At 40.4% G+C, this 26,533-nt stretch overlaps 1 protein-coding gene across 3 annotated transcripts in view; it reads left to right on the top strand.

The window, feature by feature from the left end:
• Positions 1-26,533, top strand: part of LOC119916407 (inactive ubiquitin carboxyl-terminal hydrolase 54-like) — a 45,370-nt gene that overhangs the window by 7,986 nt on the left and 10,851 nt on the right. For 2 of the 3 annotated variants that reach the window (XM_038736404.1, XM_038736406.1), the window contains exons 2-8: positions 2,724-3,316; positions 10,825-10,917; positions 17,144-17,278; positions 19,810-19,923; positions 20,070-20,152; positions 22,008-22,113; positions 24,811-24,957. In XM_038736404.1, coding sequence (XP_038592332.1) covers positions 3,161-3,316; positions 10,825-10,917; positions 17,144-17,278; positions 19,810-19,923; positions 20,070-20,152; positions 22,008-22,113; positions 24,811-24,957 — 834 coding nt within the window. In that variant the 5' untranslated portion in view covers positions 2,724-3,160. Of the gene's footprint in view, positions 1-2,723; positions 3,317-4,722; positions 4,868-10,824; positions 10,918-17,143; positions 17,279-19,809; positions 19,924-20,069; positions 20,153-22,007; positions 22,114-24,810; positions 24,958-26,533 lie in introns of those variants that run through there. The other variant, XM_038736405.1, reaches the window with a different exon arrangement.

Here is a 26,533-nt window from a genome sequence, read left to right as displayed (position 1 = left end):
TCACAGCATTGAAAATTACATTTAAAAATCCACAGAGCTGCTCCTGTCAACAGTTTTTATAAGGACTGTTTCTAAAGTATTTCCAATGAAAACTGTTTACAGAAAGGGTAACCAGGACTTTGTTTCTGGAAAGACACACTGAGTTTATTTGGCATTTTTCAATGCTGTGAGCACCACGAATAAAATTCAATTCACCTTTATTGTGTTGGGTTGGCCGCATACAAAAAACTCCTAGGCTAATTTTCTTTTAAAGTCTATTTTTTAATCTTGGATTTACCAAACCTTTAAATCTAACCTAAACTTAGTTCTAATTCAAAACTGACCCTAGATCCACATCTTTACCCTTGAAGAAGTCAAGGCATCACTTTGCTTACCTCCACATGCTCAGTGTTAAGCTGGGACTGATTTACTTTAGTTTAGAAGATGAAACTGCACACACTCACACTGTGTCTATGTCTGGATGTAAAACCACTGTCATCACCCAAACATCTCATCTGGAAAATGTCTTACATGTGTGGTCACTGTCTGGGCTGTGACCACAGGTCTTGGTTTTCTCGTGCCTGCCAGGGTCAGGGAGTTTGATTGACTTGTGCCTTGACTCACTCTGGCTTCCAGGAACTCTCCACCATCAATACACATCATCATCACTCGCCAGCTGTGTGTGTGTCTGTGTGTGTGTCTGTGTGTGCTCAGTTAAATCACATGGTTCGGCTTTTTCCCCGCGTGCCTGCTGCTTGGCCTATTTCCATGGTAACTAGCTGAAGATGTGGGGACACATGCGCACGCACACACACACACACACACACACACACACACACACATAAACAGTGCTTGTGCGAGGGCTTGCCAGAGCGATCTCGGTTGTTTGTGGCTGTAGGGTGCAGTCAGAGAGAGGATGTGTGATCACACACTCCACACAGGCTCAGCAGGAGACACACACACACACACACTCGTACACACACCCATACACACACTGTATGCTGAGACAGAAGCTCAGGATGCTGTGCTGTAGAGGAAAAATGGCACACAGGGGCATGCCAGCCAAATCCCTTTATAAATCCTCCGGCAATTTGGATTTGTTTGTTTATGGATAAATGTATCGTATGTTATGTTTTTCACATAGATAGATAGATATATAGATAGATATATAGATAGATAGATATATAGATAGATAGATAGATAGATAGTGGGAATTAGTCAGTATGCACTAGGACTGTGTGACAAGTGGAAGAACTGACATTGCAATGTTGCTGCCTTATCATGATGTCTCCCTTACCTCTATCCCACCCCCCCATCACCCCACCTCGCCACCCCAATCCCACGTGGCCATTGCCATAGTGACAGCCCACGCTGCTCGCCTACTCACCGCAGCATTGCTGCGCCCTCTGGCCTTTCGCCAAGGGGGTGCTGTGGCGGCAGTGCAACCCGGCAACCAGGCAGGGGAACTTTGCCAAAAGTGGGGAAGCTATAGGCGAAGAGAGAGGGAGGTAAGGGTGGGGGTGCACTGCGGATCTGTTAGCTACTGCCCCGTGGTGTTATGCAACTTCATGTACACACACCCAAGCACACTTACTGTAGGGTGACAATCACACACAGATTGCCTCTTTCTCAATCTCCCTCACACATTCAGAAACTGTACATAGCGATGCTTGAACCAACATAAGCTCGATTATGATTATGAACGATTATGATTATGACATGACATAACAGATTTCTCCAAGCAGTCTCTGTGTCATATCACTGTTGCAATGTTACCCTGTCTATCACTGTTGTGTTCATTTGATGATTTGCATGATTTATGGTGCAAAAGCAATGAAATGTGTTTATTATAATTATTAGATTTTGGCCACTAGGTGGCAGAAGAACATTAAAACAAGCTGACAAATACTGCAGCTTCCTTAGCTTTATTAATTGTCGGCTATTCCTGCTTAAATATCAAGTGGACGGCTTTAGCATTAGCATTTGTTTTGTGTTGTGTTTCTGTCCAACTAAGAAACGTAAGTCCATTTTTCTCTCTCCTTTTAGCTCTGATTTGGTCTCCACCAACTTCTGGCTCTTTTGCTTCTAGATGTTCAACTGTCTCCACCAGCTAGTTGCTTACTGTGACTGCTGTTAGGTGCTGAGCAGATTGTGCACAGTGGGTTTATCAGAGCTTGTTTGTGTAAACCAGCGCCGATCTAAATGGAACAGAAAATGTGCAATTTAACCAAATACAATGAGCTAAAAAGGCTAAAAACAGCTGCAGCGTTGGGTGTTAACCCTTTATTTTGGAACATGGCATAGGAATGATTAATGCAATGTTTAATGTTTAATGTTGGTTTGATTTTATCATCCAAGGCAATGCAAGGAATATTAATCAATAATGTCCCTGTCTTGAAAAATTTTCTAAAGATTTGAAAATCAACCACATTTTTGGGCTAGGCCAGGTCAGCAGTCATCACAGTTAGCTAGCTAACATTATGGAGCCGAACAGGTTAGAACATTTTTTTCCAGTGTAAGCCACTTAGAAATCTTCAGTATGTCATCATCAAGCAAGATGGAATAAGCTTAGCAGCAGTGGTTACATTTTCAAGTATTTAAGGTTTTTATATGCATTAATAACAATGTCCATACTACTGATTGAACTCTCCATATAGTACATTATGCAGTATGTATATATATGTGTTTTTTTGTAAGTAGTTTTGTGTGAGGGGTCCTAACAGAATGGTCTTTGTGTCTTACAGGCAAAGTGAAAGAGGAGAAGAAAGCACTGAAGGAGTCTCCACATGGCAGCAGCAGCAGTGCTGCCTAATCAACGTTTATCTAACAGAATCTGCCGAAGGACGCTTTGGACACGCTCTCATGTCCTCAAACCCAAACTACTAAATCCAAGGAGCTAAAAAAAGAAAAATAAAAAGCCAACCACTGGCTCCAGCAAGTGGACAGATTTTAAAGTAAAAAGACGAGAGGGGGAGGGTTGTATGGGTGCCAAATCCCCATCCAAGACACTCCGCATCTCCTCGATCTGCCGCCTCCCTCCTCTTCCTCCCTCCATTTACTCCTCCGCTTTTCTCTCATTCTCCGTCGTTTTCTCCCATGGGAGTGACATAGAGGCCATCGCTTGGTCTGCTGCCACGCCCCTTCCCCTCCTTGTCGCGGAAACGGGGGCGTCCAGGTAGTGATGTCGTGGAAGAGGAACTACTTTGCATCGGGTGGTGGAGCGGTAGGCGGGGTGCAGGGGCTGGTCACCCCGAGAACCATGACCTCTATCGCACCCAGCAAAGGCCTGAGCAATGAGCCGGGACAGAACAGCTGCTTCCTCAACAGCGCTCTGCAGGTCAGTCGGATAACACACACAAATTCACATCAGTCAGAAAGTATTAAGGGAGTAACATGTTTTTCATAGAGATTTTTAGCACCATGTAGCGGTCTTGACTGGCCAATCCAGCGGCTGGGGTAAACTATTTTAGTTGAGTCTTCTTAACCAAATCAATTTTCATTAAGGTAAAAGAAAGTTAATGCATTCTGGTCCAAATGCTCCAAAATATTTTGGCATTTTATATTGTCAAATCTATTACCAATTTTCTTTGCTAATAAAAAAATATAAAAATGACAGTATTCTGAGCCTTTTGGAGAGTTTAGTGAGTGAAAACCTTCTCTACACTTGCTAAGGACAGGAGTTAGACCAAAAAGAAGGAAAGAAACAAAAAGTGAGTGTGGCTGCATTGCAGGCCTGCAGAGCATCACAACAAAAAACCAAGTGTCTGCTGCAGTCTGTGGGCTTCACTGAAATATTAAATATGATGACATCATTTGATTTTATGTCACTTTAACTGGTGCAATTACTTTCTATCCCCTGAAACTGGACAAAAATGGTATAAAAAAATGGGAAACACAATTCCTCAGTGGTTGGTGTGAATACCCGTATATTAAAGCAGAGCAAACACAATGACAAAAAAGGTGTCACTTTCTGACTGAACTTTAGAAAACGCACCCTTTCTAGCCCCCTTGCTAGAAATACATAGAAATACAGGCTTTTACAGGTAAAACTGCACAATTTCAGTGCTCTGTCAAAATTATTGTGCTTTATAGTGACAGCGCTTTTTCTGTGAAATGTCGTTAACAACAGCATACTGAGAAGATTTAAAAAGTTGTAATTTTATCTTTACAATAATGAATTATGTAATTTGTGTTTATGCAATATATAGGCACTACTTTCTAATAAGTTAAGCTGTCCTTTGTCTATATTCTTGTGATTTGCACTTAATGCACTGTGCTAACACACACACACTCCTGCACGCACAGTTCACATGCCCATTCCTCCCCCCACACTGCAGTAAACTGATATTTAATCATGAGAGGGATGAGATTAGGGCCATATTAACGGGTGTTTGCGTGTTTCGGTGGGGTTTGGCAATGCTGTCAGTCTGGCTCCAGTTTGGACACAAAGTCTGTGTGTGGAGATGCTTACACTGCACTGCTACTGCTGCATCTCCTCTCTCTCTTTACACACACACAAACTCTCTTCCCTCCTCCCAAGACGTCCAGCTGGCAGAAACATACCTACTGTACACACACACACACACACACACACACACACACACACACACACACACACACACACACACAAAGGGCTCTTAACTACTAGCTTGAAAGAGAGAGAGGGAAGAAGAGAGAGGGGTTGGGGTAAACTGAAGAGGGAGGGGGATGATGGAGCAGAAGCTTAGGGTGGGTTGAAGAGAGAAGAGGGATAGATGAGAAGAAGAAAAGTCGCTGTAGGAGGAGAGGAGAAGAAAGAGGGATGAGGAGTATACTGTATGGAAAAACTGAGGAGAACACTAAAGGGGATACTGCCAGGAGAAAGAGAGGAATTAAAGAGTCAAATAAGGTAGGGGCAAAAAAACAACAACGATTGAATGTGGTGAGAGGAAGAGAGAAAGAGGGAAGGATGGTGCAAAGAAGGGAGAGATAGATGAAAGTGAAGGACATTAAGTTTATTTGAAGAAAATGCCTCAACAAAGGCGTGCATAGCTGCTTCAATCGGGAGAGAAGTGGGCCACTTCAAGGACACACACTCACACAAACACACACAGAGGAGAGGATGCTGAACAGGCGAGTGAGGATAAACTGTGGGAATTTTAAGCAGTGAGATGCTTGTTTGCTGTTTCACAATGTATTTCTGTGTGTGTGTGTGTGTGTGTGTGTGTGTGTGTGTATTCATGTGTACACATATTCTGATATTATCTTAATAGATTTAAATGAGCGAGCGTGCGTGGGTCGGCAGTTAGCTCACGGCAGGTTTGAGGTGAAGTACAAGGGGTCAAAGTTCAGCTTCTATTATAAAATTAGTCAGACAAAATATATTTTTCATTTTTTGTTTTTTGTTATTGCCCAATTTGTTCACTTGGTCTATAAAATGGAAGAATATAAATAAGCAAAATGTCACATTCTCCCAGAGTGCAAGGAGGTGTCTTATTTGCTTGATTTTGTCTGTCCAACAGTCCGAAACCCAAAGATATTGATACAAAACAAAAAACCCACCAAATTCTCATAGTTGAGAAGCTGGATACATCCAATACTTTGTATTTTTACTTTAAGAAATTACTTTTTGATGATTATCAATGACTGCTGTGAATAATCAGCAGTTTTTAAGAAGGGTCAGTAATGTTTTCCCCTCAATAGACTTATCAATAATAAGTGAAATACTCTCTGCTGCTTCCTGGCCCCTATGGGCCCCTTAGTCAAGGAAGTTAACCTCCCGCTGCTGCAGTGGAGCTGCAGGGTGGCAGGTAGTTGTTTCATGTGGATGTGTGGAATTTAATGAGAGCGGAGGAAGGTGCTGTGAAGTAAAGTGTATGTACATGCTCAGCAACTTTTCGTAAAAAATAAAATAGCTAAAGAAGTCATAGAGTACACTGGTTTTGATGAAGCAGAAACACATGGGTTCATTTATCCAGCAGTGTATCTGTGAGTGTGTGCGCATGTGTGTATGTGTGTGTGTGTGTGTGTGTGTGTGTGTGTGTGATGATGGAAAAAAGACTTGAAAATGCTGCAAGAATACCTGATTCATTTTTGCACTTCAGAACATAAAAGTTTCCTAGAGTGTTGTCAAAAGCTGATCTTAACTTCAACGTTGAGTAGAATCCAGGCAGAGTTTACCATCACAACGTAATTAGGAAAAAACGTTCAGTAATATTTAAATGTAATTTCTAGGAGACATGGTAATGCAGCTTAATAAAGGTCAAGAAAACACTGACTGACATTTTTTAGCCAAATACCTTATACTTAAGTACTTTTGCTGATGCATTACTGTTTCTGTGAGAGACACTTAGACGATACAGGACCTTGTACTGCATAGATTGTTTTACACATTCATTAGGCACAATGGGCGTCCCAGTGAATCCGAGCAGCAGTGCAGGGTTTAGCAAGAAGTAAACAACAGTTGTAACGTTTCTGGTAGGTGATGTTTGGACAAGACCCAACACTGCATGTTTGATTATAGGGAAAGGGGCATGTACATATACTCAGCGGTTGATGAAGATATGGGAGCAGGTGCAAAGGCCAGCGTGGAGGTCAGATGATGATGTGGTTGGGGGGGGGCATGTTGACATCTAACAGTAGGAAAAGCACAAGTGTGAATAATAAAATTAATGATGGCTGATTTCCATTTAGCTGCTTCAGTTTCAGGCTCCTGGTATAGTTCATGCGGGTTCATTGTCACACTGTCGTAGCTTAGAGGTACACACGAATATGACAGAGCCATTGTTAATGATAACATTTGGATGTAACGTTAATGCCTGTGCTTTTCCTACTGTGACAAGTCAGAATGTCTGCTGTGAAAAACCTAGCTGGCAGACAGATAGTCGAAAGTGCAGAAAAATTAAGAACTGACTGTTGCCATGACAGCGGTATCATATGATACACAAAATGAACAGGAAAAGGAGATGCCATTGCCTCGTGCAGTAACAAGAGACTAGAACAGGAAGAGCTGGGGTCGTGGAGGGCAGAAATCAACCAACACAGCCAGGAACAGCAGTGTGAGGCAGGCAGAGCAGATTGAATGAGTATGAGAATGAGAATTTGTCAGATTAGATAGAGATTCATCCATTCATTCATTTCATTTTATATATCCTGATTATATTAATTAAATATAATTAGTGGTTTGTTTGAATGTGATTGGTGATTTTAAGGGCCATCTGATGATCAACTGATGTACACAACCTCTGTAATCTGCCAGAAATTGCTCCTCTCTGTGACAACATTAATAATCTGTATGTTGTGGTTGTATATGTGCACAGATACCAATAATAAATAATACCCAATAAAAGGTATAAGGCTATGTAATAAAGGGTTTATAGGTCATACCTAATGGTTTTAATTATGTATAACAACTTATTTATTTATGCTTACAGTTCAGTATTAAGATGCTATTTATAATAAATGTTAATCTAGCTCTTTATAGACAGTTTAACAATTTTCTTCACAGACCTGCAGAGTATCTGGGGAAAATTCCATTTATTACCAAATTATTGACATTTAAAACTTCTGACCTTTACAAAAAAGAAGCCACTAGTTACAGCAAGCCCTTTCTAAGGTTTGCATTATTGACCAAAGAATGTAAACAAATTACAAATCAGTCACACAACGAACAAAACTGAATCTGCATGTTAGGTAAGCTCTACTTGTTCAAGATCTTTTTTGCCCATCATTTGACACACACAAGACAATTAAATCACACAAAGCAGTCACCACACACATACACACGCTAATAACAGTATGAACAAATGCTGTAATGAATGAAAGCCTGCAGTGGTTTTGCTGCTTCAACCTTACTTAGTCTGGTGTGACCAGTAGCTTATGATTACTAATGTTAGCAAACTTTAGAAATTGTTGTCAGTTCTCAGACTCTTCTCTTTTTGTGCTACTCTTACGCTACGTTTTACCATTTGCCATTAGATTACTTTCAAAATAGATATTTTTCCCTCAGAGGAACAAGTGTATCTAACTTCTTTCCCAGCTAAGTAGTCAGAGTTAGCATAATCTGTCCTATGATCTGGTGTCATGGTGATTCTTTGAACTCATCAAGGGTGTTAAGGAGGTTTAATCCTGAACATTTTAGACCTGGTGGATTTGGAGTCACCCACGTTTACTGTGGAAACAGTAATAAAGCAACCTGATCAGCTACTTTACAGATCACAATTACTGCTTACTGGGGTGACAAACACATTGCATTTCCTGTGGCTGGTTCACAATAAAAGCCACCCCACATTTCACTATTTACTCTGTTTGCTTTAGCAGTAACTTCATACAGCTCTGATACAGTTTAAAGACAATGAACAGTGAACAGTTAAACATGATGAAACTGGTTGGATTACATGCATGTATTGTTCCTGTGGATCCCTCATGTGTACATATGGCAATGTCAACCACATCCAAGACCACCACAGCCAATCAAATACTGGCATTTCTGCATCCAGTGTCATTGGTCAGATTTGTCTGTAACTCAAATTATAATGACAACGAGGCAGAAGATGATGACTTCCTAAAAACATGAGCTGATGAGATCGATTTCTATTATCACTTTATATGTTTGTTAGTTAGTTATACTATAGTTTCCAAGACGCTCCTGCAGATAGATAGATAGATAGATAGATAGATAGATGGGCATGGAGAGAGTGTGCCCTCCTTGCAACTGCTGCAGTGCTGTGAAGGGAGCCGATTCATCACGACCAAATAAACTATAGGAAGAGGAGGGGAAACAAAGAAGGGGAAAAAGGTAGAACGCATACACTAGCGTCAGCATGCAGTATGTCATCCTTCGCCCCCTCTTTTCTCCGCCTATCACTTTCTACTTCTTCTAACACACACAAACACACACTGTGCAGAATTGTATTGCTAAGGTTGCCATAAATATTGGTTTTGTGTGTGTGTGCTACTGTCTAGTGTGCATGTAGATCTACAACTGTATGTGCATACTGTAAGTGTGTGTGTGGTCCTGTGCGGGAGTGGTGCAGATCTCAGTCGAAGCCTTAGGGACAGTGTTGTGTCAATATTATCTTTCAGCATGCTGAATGAATTTATTAAGAGCTCATTCCTCTAATTATGCACTAGAGAGAGAGAGGAGGACATGAAGAGGTCTACCTCATGCAGACGACTTCTCTGCTAGTTTTCACATGTTCTTCCTTGTTTCTTTGGACTTTGTGCTGGCTGTTTTCTGTCTGTCTGCCCCACTGAGTCTTTGTCTGCCCCACTGAGTCTCTCCGTCTGACTCTTTTGTTGCTGAATATATACAGAGTAGAAACCACCCTCAGTTAGAGCTGGAAAAAACAATTAGCTACAAATGGCTGAAAGCCACACAGAGCTGTGGACTGGGTTGCTGATTCTCTGCAACCATCCCACTTTACAGGAAGTAATTTGATTCAATGTTAGTATAAAAAATATTGCTTGATTTTTAAAAAAAGCCACAGGATACTTGATTGATAATCAGGTTTTTCACCATAAATCTGTACGTGGGAGTTGTCCAAAGCATCCAAAGTTAAACAAAACCTCAGATTAAAGTCATCAACAAACCAATTTACTATAGTCTGGACACCAGGATTGCAGCATTATTTCTGTTATATGCTAATTAAATGAATCAAGACCAATCAAGGAGACTAATCTACAAAGCGACAAATTAGTTGTGGCTGAGGTTACCATGGCAGTACCTGAACCTTGGTTCACAGTGTAATAGAGGGATCCCTCCCTACAGCCGTAAACTGTTTGTTTGAGCCAGTTGAGCTTTTAACCCCCTGAACTGAAAAATATTACAGAGCAGCTTCACCACGTTCAACCCAACATGTGACTAAGTGGAAAGAATGCTTTGGCTCGCACTGTGATCACAGTTACGTGCTGCTGGGCGTAGATGTAATTCATTCTGCTCGTTTGCTGTTGTGAGAAAGATCAACCTGCTGGGCAGAAAAGTAGTTTGACAATAACATCTGACATCTGACATACATTATCCAGATAATGTATTCATTAACTTTTATAATCCACGGCACCCTGTAATAATAACTTTTCCCTTTAAATCTTACTTGCTCTGTCAGTCGCTACTTCTGACTGCTGTGCTCCCAGAAAGCCTGTTGTGTTACTATGTCAACTGGCAACCTCAAGCTGTCATGTCACCAATCTTAATAATGGAATATCTGCAAACAAATGGTGGTAAAATATCATATAACATCTTATTTTAAGTAAATAAACATTTTTTAATTGTACGTAAACGTTATTAAACAGTTATGATGAATGGATAGAAATGAACAAATCTTGTCCTCTTGGCCTGTCCTTAAAACACCCCGAGGCTACCGAGGTGCCCGCTTTGGGAACCACTGATCCAGATACAGATCACATTTTTAATGAATGAATATGACTTTTAAATTAGTTTACCAGTGGACTAAAATAAACTGTGCATTCCTTTGCCTACTTATTGCTAAAGCAAGAGCCTGTGAAAGCATCATCCTCAAACCCAGTTCAAATGGTTTTAGTTAGATTCAGGTATGTCCCTGTCCTCTGTGAGACACAGTATGACAACTCCACCATAGGACAGAAGAAACACAGTAAGCTGCACATTAAAAATATTAACAAACTGCTGTCACTCAGAGAAAGCACAAGAGAGGGGAAAGAAGAGAAGACAAAACAACACAAGAAAAGCAGTAGTGCAGCAAAAGGGCTAAAGGCCTCGTTTCCAGTGGGACCTGGGACAAAACATAATGTATATAGTTTACTAAAATACACTGTATATCCCATAAAAACAGGTTGTCCAGTTGCTTTATTATATTCTGTTTGTGTAAAGATATGTGTTTTGTCTCTCAGGTTCTGTGGCATCTCGACATCTTCCGCAGAAGCTTTCGACAGCTGACCACACACAAATGCATGGAGGACTCGTGTATCTTCTGCGCTTTAAAGGTAAAAACACTCTTCCCTAATGGCTTGTGGAGGCCTCACTATAAACCTAAAGCTTTTCTCAGATTTGCTGCTGAGAAGGTTTGAGTTTCTGAAGGTGGTGCTGTTTCTAAGTCTCTTCAGCTGTCGTGGTTATCACTGACTACCAATTTCCTCCTCTGGTTTTTCCTGTTAATTCCTACTGTTTAATACACAAACACTGGTGTCAGAAATGTAAACCAGAGGGTGGTCCTGGAGTACATTTACTAAAGTGGTATATTTATATGAGGTACTAGTACTACTTATGTGTATCCCTTCCTCCACCACATTTCAGAAGGAGATATTTTACTTTTTACCCCACTGCATGTAACTGACAGCGAGACTTTACAAACAAAACCTTACATAAACTCATATGATATCGCTGATGTGTTCTGTCTTTTCCCCTTCTTTTCTCTTTGTCTTTGTTGTCCTGGATATACCCGATGGAAGGCGAGACCTGTCTCCCAATAAACACAGCGGGGGAGATTCTTGCAGCAGTTATGCAACCACACTGCAAAACCTTTGATCATTTATACACTTCCAACTGTAAACATAAAGTTTAGCTGGTGTATAATGATACCTGTGTATCATTTTGTTGCTGATCTCCGACTGACCACACGCCATTGATCACATTATTTTATTCTTACTTTTTTACCATTTCCTTGGATTGTTACCTTATTTCTTCATTCTTTAACATATCACCTTCTCTTCCCTCACTATTTTCTGTCCTTCCTTTCCTTCCTGTCCTTGCTTCTTTCTTTTTGTCCTTCTTTCCCATCATTATTTCCTTTCTTTTCCTTTGTCAAATGATCTGAATCAAGAAAAGGTGGTTTCACTAGACACTAAACTCGGCTCTTCTTAATGATAAGTAATAGTATAAGTAGATTCTGAATACTCAATATATTGCTTGGTTACGTTTAAACATTTGAATGCAGGACTTTTACTTGTAATATGGTATTTTTTCTCTGTATTGTTGCTTCTTCTTTTCTTCTTCTTACACCATTGTGTAAAATGCATCACGCACTATGCCCCAGACACTTTTTCCCAGTAAAGTGCTGCCTCGCATTAAGTGTTTAGAAACAGCACGTGTATTTTTTATAATGTAGCTTCAGGTTGAATCACTGTTGTGTTCCAGCGGCAGCTCATAAAAAGTAACCAAACAGAAGATGAAGATCAGTAACATCATGAAACCCTCATAATGAACGAGCCTTATGTAGCTCTGTTCCAGCCATTTGTTGCATCAATGATGACAAATATGCGTCTGAGCGAAGGGAAGTGTTGTGTGTAATGTGCTGTGGTGTAGTAGTGGTCGTGTGTGTGTGTGTGTAGCAGTGTCGATGTGTGTGTTCTACACGCTGCTCTGTCTCCAGCGCTTCTCTGTAATTAATTGGCTGACTGAAAGCGCTGAGCCAGCAGAGCCCACGCTGGGATGTTACACACACACACACACACACACACACACACACACACACACACACCTACGCATGCACACAAATCTTACTTGCATGCTGCACACGTTAGGCTGCTACACACATGTACCTTAAGGTGCTCACAAATCTTTCTTTCCATGCTGAGATGCTACACATACACAGGCTTGTGGGGTGTTGTGAGTCAGCTGTGGGTGTAAGAATCAAAGGTATTGTAAGTGTTCACATTTTCTGTCAGTTTTCATTAACCGTCCTGTCACCGTCGCTCCTTTGTCAGAAAAGAACAGATGTAACGTTGTTCGTACAGTCTGTTTGTAGCTGTGGTCCCCACGGCAAAGCAGATAAAAGACTTAATAACTGGGCGAGACGCGCGACAAATGAACTTTAATGGCGTGTTAAATTTTCATCCATTTTAGAGAAGCAAAAAGAGATAAATGAGGATTATGGGTTATTTTATTTTGGAGGGATTTGTGTGAGAGTTTTGGTTTATCTGCAGCAGATAAAGACGCCCGCCCTTGTAGTAAACATAAGTTCAGAGGCTGCCTGTGGCTATCCCTCCAGAAATCACTGCAACACTTTATCTCTCTCAACAGCAAAGCACTCACAAACACACACACACACACACACACACACATACCTGAACACACACACACACACACACACACACACACACTACAGGGAATGGGAAGAGAGAAGAAGAAGAAGGAACGAAGAGAAAGTGGGGGAGAAGAAAAGAGAAAGATGAATGAATGTGGGAGTTGGTGTAGATTCACACTTAGACCAGTGCATGCACAGAACACACATTTATACACACACACCTCCCTCTCTTACTCACTCTGCCTCATCCCTCCCTATTCTCCTCCCTGCTCCCTCCCTCCTCCTCTCCTCCCTCCCTCTCTCTGTAGGGTATATTCCCCCTCCATTCTCCTTGGCGCATTGCTGCAGTCAGCACAGCCACCATAACACACACAAACTCGCACAGACACACACACACCCTATTGCTCACATGGTCCCTTTTTCCTCTCTTTCTCTGTTTTCTCTTCTCTCTCTCTCTCTCTCTCTCTCTCTCTCTCTCACACACACACACACACACACACACACTGCTCCCTGTCAGTACGACTGCATTACCTTTCTCATTGCCAACCCTCAGCCTGCACACACTCACAGACTGAAGCCTATTGTTTTATAACATTTTCACTGCATGATCACAGCCATCTTGGTAAACTGCTTCCAAAATGTAAAATATGGGATCTGAAATTTTGAAATAACCAACGACATAAAAAAGGGTGAAGTAAAACTATGTGACTATTTCCACGAAACAACACCAGGAATCGTTTACTTGTCTGAATTTCCCACAGATTAAGACTTGATATTAATTTTGTGATGTTTACCTGGCTGGAAATTCTGATATCACTCATTGACTTATTGAAAATTCATTTCCCCAATTTCTTTGCTTCGAAATGGCAGTTTAGTTTTTGCAAACTTACAGTCATTAATATATATTGCTATTCATATTTCAATATTTATGATTCTGGGTGGTACTCCACCCTGAACTGTTAAAGTATCAATCACTCGCTTCCTTGAAAGGGCTGTTAAAAGTTTCTAGTTTTGTCCTTTATAAAGAATAGCTGCTGTGGTCGGCTTGAGTTCACATTGGCTACAACTGATTCCAAAGTTGAAAGTTTTTGGTGGTAGAAAAAGTATTAAACATCTATAAACATTTCTCACATCATCCCTGCAGCATTACCTGCTTCTCCACTGTCCTCCCAAATGTTCATATTTTCACTTAAACATGTCTAAATACACTGTTTCCTTTTATTGCTTGTTCGGCTTCCATTGGCTGCTTGCAACAGAGTCGTGAGCAGCAAACATAAATGTCTCTCTGCGTCAGCTACAACTGATATCACTTCTCATTACATTCCTGTGGTAACACACTCTATACAAAGCCAACTGTAGAGGATCACTGAAATATTATATTTACCATAACACTTTGATGAATCAAAAGCTTTGCAACTCTGTGAGAGAACCTCCGTTTTTTAATTTTTTGAGTATGCTGTAGGAGGTTTATTTATGATTACATTTGCTTTCATGAATTCAGTAACTTCAGATATTAGATCTACCATAAAACTTTAATTAATAGCGAAGTCCCAAACAGCCGCTGGTCCCATTTACTGGCCTGCAAAGGTTTTTACAAATATAAATTTTTAAACGTTTGTCAGTAGGGACATGCTACACATTGTTATATCAGTTACATTCTCAACAATTCAATCAAAGTTTATTTTATGGAAACGAGACCTGAAGTCTTAATTCATTCAGATTTGCTGGCATGGTAAACAACAGATGAAAAAAAAACTTGTCCGAATGTGTGTGTCCATTACTTGATTATTTATATTCCTTTAGTCTGTAAGGGTCCACCGATCAAAACGGCTTTTCATAAAAATGAATCAAAGTTGTGAATCCTGTCATGTGAAGTCCATTGCTCTCTGTCTTCTAACTTATGCCACACTTCTCTCTGCATCCTGCACCATGTTGTTGGTTATGTTTGTTTTTGTTACCTTGCTACCTGCAAAATAAAAGTGCTTAAGACATCTGTCGGTGCTAGATCAAATGTAGGATTTTCAATTGATATGTTATTTGAAATAATATAATAATATAATAATATTCATACTGGTTGAAATAAACAGTTTCATAGTAGCCTATTTCATATCTTTGCTGAGCAAGAGTTAAAGGAATTAAAGGCCTGTCCCACATGGACACCTGACCCAAATATAGGCAAGGTTTCAGGGATTTTAGCAAATAAAAGCCCGGACTATTAATCAGTGTTTTACGGTATTGATCGATATTTGATTAGAAAATATACAAAATAGTCATTCTGTTCATATCAAAGATGTATTTACATTCCTGCTGAGGCTTTGTGCTTGATTTTACACAACTAAAATGGGACCAGTGTGGATACAAACAGACGCATGTGTGCCGATGAACTGTGAATATCTTTCTGTCACTTAATACAGTGCCTCTCAGCCTTTAGGACACAGAGCACCTGCTGGTTTTCAGTACAGCCATCTAATGAGTGAATGACCGCTGGGACAGAAACCAAGCAGAGGACCAACTACTGCTTTGACATGTCAATCTGAATTTTGTTTATCTCTGTTGTGGGATGTTTTAGTGTTGGTCAAAAATAGTCGCTCAGTTTTACTTTTTCCAGCTGAGAATTCTTACCAACGAAAAATTAGGTCGTTTTTATCCGTCGGCAATCTCTAGAGAGTTATCCATGCTTTTATCTCTCCCTCTTTAGACGTTTGCAGCTCTCTACAGTCTAGGCTCAATCAGATGTTACTCTCACAGCCTCTGCTTGAACTGAATGCTACTTTTTCTACTCATGTTTAGACTTATAAAATGCATTTAAAGTACAGATTCATCTGGATCAATCCACATGAGCCACAGAGTCATTTTTAAGAGTACTACTACTAAAACTATTGTTACTACTGCTAAAACTATTGTTACTACTGCTACTACAACACCAAGACAACACAATACTCTAAATGTGTCATTTTCATAACACAATGTTTACAATATCTTACTCTGCATCTGGATCCAGATCAAAGTACACATATTGAAAGTCCTGAATATTATACATGATGACTTGTGCAGAATTTCAATTCCACTGGAATCAGTCATTTTGCTGGGAGTAGATATGTGCACCTTTCAACCAAATTTGGAACTAATACAGTCAAGGCATTTAAGTCTAATCCAAGAATGTGGTAAGCATACAGGAAATATCAAAGTGGAATATCAATAAACAAATCAGAACCATTTTTTCAGGTTATCCAAATATTGTCAGGAATGTCAGGAAATTGTTTCAGGTGGTCACAAGCCAACAAAGGTTGGTCACCAGTGGTTTTGGAGATATGAGCTGAAATGTAAAATGCATCATAGATAAGCACAAGGTGAATCTATTCACTTCAACAACCACTTAGTTATTCCTTGGCCGAACGTTTCACCAAATGTCATATACGTGTGTTTATGAAGTTTTTGAGATATCCTGTTTACTAATAGGAGAAACAAATAGGACTAAAATCATAACCTCCTTAACAGGGGTGATAATGATAACACATACACTGCTACACAAATGAAGCAGCAATTTGAGGGCAAAACAGAAAACACACATAAATACACAAATTGCTGTGTTGCTCTGGCAGTCGGTGGGACCTGCATGGGTGTAAACAGCTCTGTCCTCACCGAACTGGCTGATCCTCCTCTTCAGGCTCTGAACGCTGCCCTCAAAACACACTTCAGTGGCCTAGCTTTCTCTCCTAGCCCCCTGCAACAGTTTGATTTGGTTTCTATTTTACTGCTACAAAGCACTCTGAGAGCTGTTTTTGTCAGAGAAAAGTGCACTACAAATGGCATTTATTATTGATATGGTCTGATATTGAGGCCGGCTGCGCCGTGAGGCTCGGCTGTGGCGTTTGTTTTCGTCCATTCTGGGTTTGTTGTCTAGCACTTTGGTTCCTGACATCTAGTTCCACTGGGTCTTTTTTATGGGTCAGTTGACAGAACATGGGACTGATTTACAGTACAACTGTGTTTAGAGAGTTCTGTTGAAATAAATACACAAACACATAAATATATACAAGTTTGCGTGGACACACATACTGTAAGTTTCCACTCCAACAATGCAGGAGTCTTTCAGGAAAAGCATTTATGGCACAGTGTATATTTTTAGCAGTGAAATAAAGAATTAATGGATTTCTATATGTGTGCATGTGTGTGTGTTTTTGCAGAGTATCTTTGCTCAGTTCCAGTTCAGCAGTGAGCGTGTGCTGCCATCAGATGCACTGCGGAGTGCTCTGGCTAAGACTTTCCAAGACGAACAACGGTTTCAGCTGGGTATTATGGACGACGCTGCTGAATGCTTTGTGAGTCTGAGGCACAACATGGCCATGCACACACACACAGAAAGAGGGGAGAGGGGTTGCCTTAAGGCTTAGCTGAGTAAGCGTCTGAGGAACTCCAATCTTCACTGCAGTCAGAAATCATCAGGGGACAGGGGTTAGTCAATAGGCTACAGCTGCCTCAAAGAAATAGTTTTTTTTGTAATGTTCATCTTTTGTTTTGACTTTTCACTTTTTGATTGTCTGTTTGTGAGGCCACAATTGGTGTTTTTTGGTTTGTTACACTGTATTATGTTGAGCAAGTAGTGTAGTTGAGGTGTGAGGTATTTCTTGTTATTTTGTCCACCCACTCTTTCTTTCTTTAATCTGACTGCGAGCGCAGGCTTAATATAACCACAGGATTACGATGTCTTGTGCATCAGACAATCTCGACGTATCTAAGCACACCGCATAGTTTGTTGTTTAAGATGATTTAGATAAAGTTACATTTTATCAAAGCTGTGAATAATACCACATTGTAAAATACTAAGTTTGTGTGGACAGAACTGGTGTATGTGGTTATTTTGTAGCAGATATTTTTACAATTACAATGTATCAAATAATGTGATAGCTTGTCGTGGTGAATTTACAAAGAATAATCACACAAATGATCAGTTCTTGGCTTTACTAAGCTGTATAGAGAGCTTCAGATCATAGTTTAGCTGTTCGGCTGCAACTTTACTGTTGTGGTTCATTCTCACTGCTTTCATAGTGCTGCTTTCATAGAAATAGCTGTAAAAACCCACTGTACACTACCTTCTCAGCACCAAAAAGTATGCAGATACAGTTAGCATCTAGCTGGTGAACGTAGTGGAGCATTTAGCCGCTAAAGAGCCAGATATTTACCTCAGGAGTTGGTAGAGACCAAAAACAGAGCTAGAAGAGAGTGAATATTGGATTTGTTGCAAGAAACACAACTCCAAATGAACGATAATTTTGCTCCATAACTGCTGGATATACTGATAAGCAAATGTTTGCTAACAAGTTCCCCATATAAACTTCATAGGTGCGTTCGAGATGACTACGAACTTTCACTGAGTTAATGGTCAAATGTGAGCATGCTTTATTTTAAGACCAGCATGCATTACATTGCGCTGCAAGGTCGCATGCAGTCAAATGCCCCTCATAAGGTTCCAGTGTGGTGTTAACAACTTGTTTCCGCTGTACCCAAGTGGCCAAAAAAATCTGTTATTGCAAGTTTAAAGTGAGTTAAACTTAACTGAATTGTTGCAACAAGCTGCAACAATTAGTTAATTAATTAATTAGTTGATCAAATAAAAATAAATCAGCAACTATTTTGATAACCAATCAATCGTTTAAGTCATTTTCAAGCAAAAACACCAAACATTTGATGGTTCCAGCTTCTGAAATGTGGAAAAAATTTGCTACTTTTCACTGTCTTCCAATTAGGGCTGGACAATAACAATAATTATTGCGATATAACTTTTTTCAACAACAATATAACGAATGTCCAATAAATATTCAATAAATGTTTGAAACTTGAATCATACACAAATAGGACTTAATTTTTTTTATTAAGATGTTTATTTTGTTGAAAAAAGCTTTTACTGAATTTTACTCGTGCATATTTGTTGACAAAGATTTGTCATAATTGTTTTGAATGTTCTACCTCAGATTTGTGAAGTAATCCACTGTTTGGCATCAAATGTTGACCATAAAGTTTAAACAACAATTAACCATCAGGTTTCTTCACCTTTCACTCAGGAGCAAAAATCAGCCTTTAAACTCGAAAGAAGTAACGATTTGATACTTATTGTGATAATTATTGATATCGAAAGGTATGAAAGTTTTTATTGTGATAACATTTTTGGCCATATCGTCCAGCCCTACTTCCAATATGTTTTGTCAGACAAAACGAGACGTTTGTTGTTTTCACTCTTGTCATGTGTTTTGCAGACCAGACAAATCATCAACAAAATCAGCTGATTAATTGACAACGAAAATAATTATTTGTTGCAACCCTAGATTTAATCTCAAGATTAAAGATTTCCTTCCTGCTCTTTTATCATATAATATTTGGAATTTACTTCTTCAGAAGCAAAGATCTTCACATTATTCACATTGAGCAGTGAGAGTGTTATGTGTCTCATTTTGGATCAAAACAATTATTTATAGAGGGGGAAAATTAGCCTTTCCTGTTGCTTTCTCTCCGCCACTTTCAGTTTCTTTCTCTGCCTCTTGCTTTCTGCCTTAAAGACCTCCACAGTCTGTGTGTGTGTGTTTTATGTGTGTGCATGAGAGACGCTGTCTGATCGATTGGTAGTAAATATGTTCAGTCAGGGAATCCGTCGGCTTCTTATGAAATATAGATGCTGCTCCCACGATCAGATTAACAAGAGCACCGTCAGAGAGGAATGATCAAACACACACACACACACACACACGGTACATATGTATACAATAATACCAAGCACATATGTCAACTTAGCACACACACATTCACACTATACATACACACATTTAGTGATGTCCATTTTGCCTTATGTGTTTCTCAGGAGAATCTCTTGATGCGTATCCACTTCCACATCAGCGCAGAGAGTAGAGAGGACATTTGCACAGCCAAACACTGTATACCACACCAGAAGTTTGCCATGACTCTGTTCGAACAGGTAAGAGATAGTTTAGTCTGTCACTTTAAAGGGCTGCCACATGTTTCACTTTTGGGGCTTTAATTAAATAAAAATAACCGTCCACACAAACATTTTTGAGAACACGATGTCCTGCAATGAATCTAATGATGTATTTGTGTTTGAAGTGTGTGTGTAACAGCTGTGGAGCCACATCAGACCCCTTGCCCTTCATTCAGATGGTTCATTATATCTCCACTACATCTCTGTGGTAAGACCAGACACACACACACGCACACACATACACGCGCGCACGCACGCGCGCGCACACACACACACCTACACCTACACCTACACCTACACACACACACACACACACACGCACACACTCACACAGCACACACACTGCAGTAAATCTGGCAGCAAGCTGAGGCTGGGTGGCAGTAAAGGAAGGTACAGCGTGTTCTCTTCTTCTCTTCATGGGTCCCTGCTGAACACTGAATTGTGAGCACACAAATGCACACACACATTATGCACACACACATGTGTATGTTCATGCACATGCAAGAGCAGGTGAGCTTGTGCATAATGCCTCTCCCATGTTCAGGTAGACATTAGCGTCCACTTACTCACACAGGTAAATCCACACACTGGAGTGGCATGTGTGCATCCTCAGAGCTGTTACATAAAACTTGCACACTCTCAGAGTCAATCAAATAAGCAACAGGGGAAGTAATCAATCAGCTGTTTGATTCAGTAGATCCAGGGGTTGACACAAATCTATAAGAGGGGAAACAAGAGGATACATCACTCCATATCCTTTTTGGAATTGGATCATGGTAGAGGAAATAAAGGGATGTATGGGGGGCAAAAGTACAAATAAACACACTGTGTTGTGCTAGTTGTGGGGAACAGCGGTGGCACTGCTCTGTGTTTGCGCCTGTTAGCAATGCCAAGCTATTTTTACCCTTAGCAGAGCCTGTTGTTTACAGTCGAGATAGCCAAAAATGCAAAAGTCAACATGAGTAAGATAATCAGAGGGCAACAAAAAGACAAAACAAACGTCTGGTTCAAGCACAATTCAAACACTGGTACAAGTGTGTTCTGGGCTCTTGTTGTTTTTTCTGCTTTCGTAGCCTCGTATCTTAAAAGGAGACGCTGAGGGAGGGGTTGAAATCGAGTCAGAGAGAGTAGAGGAGAGAAGAGGTTGAGTTCATTTCAGGCTAATGGAAGGGGTGGGGGGGTGGGGGGCGTAGAGCATGAGAGATTTGGATGGTTTTGAAAAATCTTTATTCTTAAAAGAATACTTCATCAGAAAAAACAATGCTGATTCATTGCACGCATAATCCCATACATGGTACCGAGCTGCAGAAGGGCTCCAGCAAGCTCTTTTGGTATTTACAGATAAAAGTAATGTATATTTGAGTTTGTCCTTCAGAGAACATTGTACTTTTAAGGGATAAATGCAGCTCAGTATAAAAGTATCATTGCTTTAAGCCTTGCTGAAGATGTCAGCAGTAGCAATACAGTTTTGTTTCACAAATAAAGCTTTTTTCCTCAAATGATGCTAGTTGTAGATGAACTTCTCCTTTAATAACAGTAACAATAATAATGTTTCTGTTATTGCTCCCTGAAGGGAAATTGTCTTTTAGCTCGACCACTTTAGGAAGGTCAAAGATCATAATCTGCCAGACAGGATTTAGAAACTTGCTCAGAGGGAATCTTTTTCGCAGCCTTAATGACTGTATAGTCTAGATTTGTTCTTACTTTTCCTCCTTTTCTTTCCCTTTGTATAATTTTCTTTATTAAAGCAGTTTAGTAAAAGCCTGTGGGAATGACTCAGAGTCAGTACAGATGTGTGTGTGTTTGGTTTCTTAAGCAATATGCAAGGCCAGACAAACTGGATGTATTTAGATACTAATGCAATACTGCACGGCACAATGCAAAAGACAAACTTAACATGTTTAAAGAATGGAAACAATGTCTCCGGTGGCCACAAGTCACATTTGGACTCAACAATAGATGTTGTCTTTTATTCACAAAAGCTCATTCTGGAAAGCATACACATTCAGTGAGTGTGTAATTGTATTGTTGTTTTTGTTGTGTGTGTTTGTCCAATGCTGCAGTAACCAGGCAGTGAGGATGCTGGAGTGCCGAGAGAAACCCACACCGGATATGTTTGGAGAACTGCTCCGCAATGCCAGCAACATGGGAGACCTGCGCAACTGCCCTGTGAGTATACACAGACACAAACACACACACACACACACACAAGAATGTACACAACATAAACTGTGCTTTAAAAATTTTGTCCCCTTCCATGTTCATCATCTTTCAGTGTAATCCAATATGACGTGGGTTTTGTTTTTCAAGAAAACAAAAAATATCAAAAGACAGATGGGGAAAAGAATACAATAAAACAAAAAGCTGCGTGACAATCTAATTTTAAAGTTATGATTTGCAGAGCCACTTTAATAATTTCATCATCTCTTGTTTGTCCCCCCCCCCTTCTTTCTTGGTTACATAATCAGCAGGTCATTGTAATTTTCTTCCTATTTTTCTCTTCACTTTCTAATACCGGTAGCGTTTTCTGAGTTGTCGTCATCAACCTCCTTCACAGTAATACCAGAAGGATCATCTTGCAGCAGGAAACAAAAGAACATTTGCTTTGTGCAGGTTAAGAAATACTTTTTTAACCACTATGCTCTTCAAAAAATGTGGTTGTTCTTGGGTGGAAATTGGTTTTTAAAAAACTAAATAATCTAAAATATTATATAGATTTAAAAAAAATATATTATATGCTGCATTGAAGAGAGATTGCCGTCAGAGAAAGAAAGATGACAGTAGACCGTAAGAGAGAGGTGCAGGTAGTGAAAGAGGTGGACATAGGAACGTGTATGATGCCTTTGTTCTGCAGGTTTGTGTGTTTTGCTGCCACATGGGAAAGAGCTGCTGCTGAATAGATCAAACTTGGCCCCTCTCAGCCATGCCCTCTCTGCCAAAGCATTCACACAAAGAGCCTCCTCAGCCGCCCCTCTCTTTACACAGCAGCACAACCTGCAACCACACTAATACACACCATTAGCTTATTCACAGCCCAAACTCTGACGTTGTGTGCGCAGTCCTGTGGGGAGTCACACAACCTGCCTGTTTATCTTCCATCACTTGCAGCGCTGATCTTTTGTTAATACCACCTTGGGCTTTGCTCAAACAAAGTGATGGTATTTGGACGGCAGTGAGGCTGCTGGAAGATACTGTAGGTGTCAGATTGAAGATAGGAGAGTGTGAGGATGTTTGCTTGGTGCCAAAGAGTTGACAGAGGAAATGTGACGTTCTGGATGAACAATTTTTGGTTGTTTGAAATTCAGCTATAAGCTAAAGTAATTTGAATTTCTTGATGCTTTGGTGGAAAACACTTTTAGATCTTTTACTGTAGCAATATCAAAATGTAAAATTCAATTTAAACATTTTACTTGAAGGCCATTAAAACCTAACAGCCCAAACAGCTTCTTACTATAAGTGAGAAGATCCTACATGAACAAACAATAATTTGAATTATATTTTTTTCACATGAAAGATTTTTGTATTTTTGTCTTTTTAAGTGTTCTTTCTGCTGGTTCGAAGTGAACAGCGGCTGAATCAAGCAGGATTTGAAGTATTTTAATATTGTAGTCTTTTGAAGCAGAGCTGACTTGAACTGCTTTAAATACTGCTGTGTAGTTTAATCTGCAACAATGCGTCATATTTGATAAGCTGACGATAAAATCTGCAAAGTAACTAGTAATGCTATTTTTTTAAGTATAGTAAATGTACTCATTAACCTTCCATCTCTGTTTGGTGGGTTTACTGTTCACCAACCCTACATGAACAGCCTGAAATCTCAGCTGTCACTACATTGATAAAAGCGGGATTGTCTCTTTATTTCGGTGGTGTTTGAGTCGTGAGGAAGCACAAGCACAAATATTTTCCTGAAGTTGTTTCATTTTGCTCTGAAGAATGCAACAATCAGCATTCTGCAAACCTACAGTATCCTTTGACCAGCAGCACTATTATATAACCCACTCTGTCTTGGAAAGGTCTGCATAGCCACAGCAAAAAGAAATCTTTGCATATAAAATTCAGAGATGAGACTGCACCGATCGATGTTGTGTTATGAAGCAGAGCAAATTTGTACGATCACTTGACGAATGATGTTGTCACCGGCTGTTCTCAGCACTGAGACAGCGCTGAGAACTATCTGAGGCTGTGTGTCCCGTCGATGTGTCCTAAGCTAAGAGATAGCCTGTGTCTCAGTGCTGTGCTGTTTGGCTGCTACTCCCTGGCTTGTGTTTGTGTCCCTTTCTGAGAATTGAGAAGCAGACCCTGGCAAAATACCTTCCTGCCATCTCTGGTGCCAGCGCAAGACAGCCCGACGCCTACAAAGGGAGAGTTCTGTGTGTGTTTGTGCATATGTGTGTGTGCGAGTGTTGTGTTTGGCAAAGTGTCTGGTTGCCAGGGTGTTCTCAGGCTGTTTCCGAGCCCGCTCTGCCAGCACTGCGTGCATGCTCGTGTGTGTGCATGTGTGTACACTTGTGTGTGTGTGCACCAGCTCTGCGGTGGGTCATGACTCAAAGGAAGGATTCAGAACACACGGTTCTGAACTCAACAGAAGGCCCAAGGGACAATTACAACTCAGCACAGCGCTTCTTCCTCTGTCATTCTCTCTTACAATCCTTTCATCATTTGTTTTTGTCCTGCTTTTTATCTCTGCCTCTTATTCTCCTACTGTTCAGTTTATCCCTCTGTGCGCATGTGTTCATCACTGCCAAATAAAGGGATGGTTTTAGCAGTGTACATCGCTGTCACACTGTCTCATAACACAGGATCAGTAAACCTGTTTGATCACACACTCCCTTTTTTCTTTACCTCCTCTCTCTCCCTCCGTCACAGAGTAACTGTGGGGAGGTATTGCGTATCCGCCGGGTGCTGATGAACTCACCGGAGATCGTGTCCATCGGGCTGGTGTGGGATTCAGACCACTCTGACCTGGCGGAGGACGTCATACACAGCCTGGGGACCTGCCTGCGTCTGGGAGATGTAAGGGGATCACACCCACATTACAGACAGACATTATATGGTTATTAACATGTGTTATGTTTGCCAATCTGAGTGGCCAAGCATGTATGCCACAACGCTGACATAAATAAAGACACAATGTATTTGTAACTGCAAGATAAACATCAATAGACTCAGTGAGACTCATAAATTTGAGGCTTACAACAGAAAATGTTCCAGTCAAACAGTTCAAAAACACTGTGATTTTTTGCCCCTCTTAGGATTTGCAGTGTTTGCAGTGTCATGTGGTCCACCACTTTTGTCCAGACTGATATATTTTGACAAATATTGTATGAATTGCCATGAAAGTTGGTACAAACACGCATGGTCTCCAGAGGATGAATCATACTGGCTTTGGTGATCCCCTGACTTTTAATCTAGCGCCACCACCAGGCCACATTTTCAGTGTTTCTCAAATAAGAATAGTTTATGATTACATTTCATTAGATATTTTTATTAGAAAATGTTCACATGCTAACAAGCTAATCTGCCTGCAAAACATCTGCATGTTAGTAATATCATAGTGAGCATGTTAGCATGCTGGCTTTAGTGTTTAGCTCAAAGCACCACTTTTCCTAAGTATAGGCCCACAGAGTGGCTAGCTTGACTTTAGACTCTTGCGCCTAGGCCAAACCGCCTACCTGAGCAGCACATGTGCATCGTGGAACCTCTTGCTTTTCATTTCAGCTGCACGACATCATCTCTAGACATTTGGCTTGTTGACTATTTTTTCAATGTCTCTATCTGTGAGTATGTCACAGACATAAAAGGAAAAATGTCTAACGCAACCCTTCCTGTATCTCCTCCATGTCCTCCATGTCAGAGGTACAAATACCCAGAGGCATGTTCAAACACACACTGATGCTACAACAGTCAGACATGAACACATGCAAGGACACAAAGACACATGTTTAAAGACACACACACACACACACACACACACACACACACACATACACATGCACTAAATGACAAACACAAATACAGAATACAAATGTGCTGGATACATGCTGGAACGGCAAGTAAACTCAACCAATCCTGTTCCAGCACACTCTGAAATAAAACACAGACAACACAATTGACCTGACTTCATTACTCACATATAGAGCTCGGGATGCCCTTCCTGCTGCTGCAGCAGCTTTCACACCTCACGCACACACATGTGTTCGGCCCCTGATACTCCGTGCCATGACTGAGTAATGATGATACATTTTAATGCCACTGTAACATCTCCAGCCACATTCTGAAGTGATATCTATGAATAATGGATCAGTGAAAATGTGTTACAGTGAGTCAAATTCTTTCCTCTATCTTCTATCTTCTGTCTCCGCCTGCTGCTGCCTCTCGTGTTTTCATCCCGCTGAGATGAAGCCAGTTGTTAGATGCAAATCTATAACATTTCCCGCTTTTGTTTAGTCGTTCAGATCAGTAAAAAGTGAATACACCTGCCTCCTGTATGACTCCTCCTCTTCCACCGCATTCACTTTCTCTTTTTGTCTGTGTCCTGCATCTGCTTTCTCTCTGTTGTGCTTCCCTGTCAGTTTTTAATAGATATCAA

Source organism: Micropterus salmoides, unplaced genomic scaffold (assembly GCF_014851395.1).
Source record: "Micropterus salmoides isolate LMB-PRFRI ecotype aquatic unplaced genomic scaffold, ASM1485139v1 Ms_hic_scaffold_21, whole genome shotgun sequence".
In the NCBI taxonomy this organism is placed as follows: Eukaryota; Metazoa; Chordata; class Actinopteri; order Centrarchiformes; family Centrarchidae; genus Micropterus; species Micropterus salmoides.
Note: the sequence above shows the minus strand (reverse complement) of the source record. Positions and strands in the feature narration are given on the sequence as shown.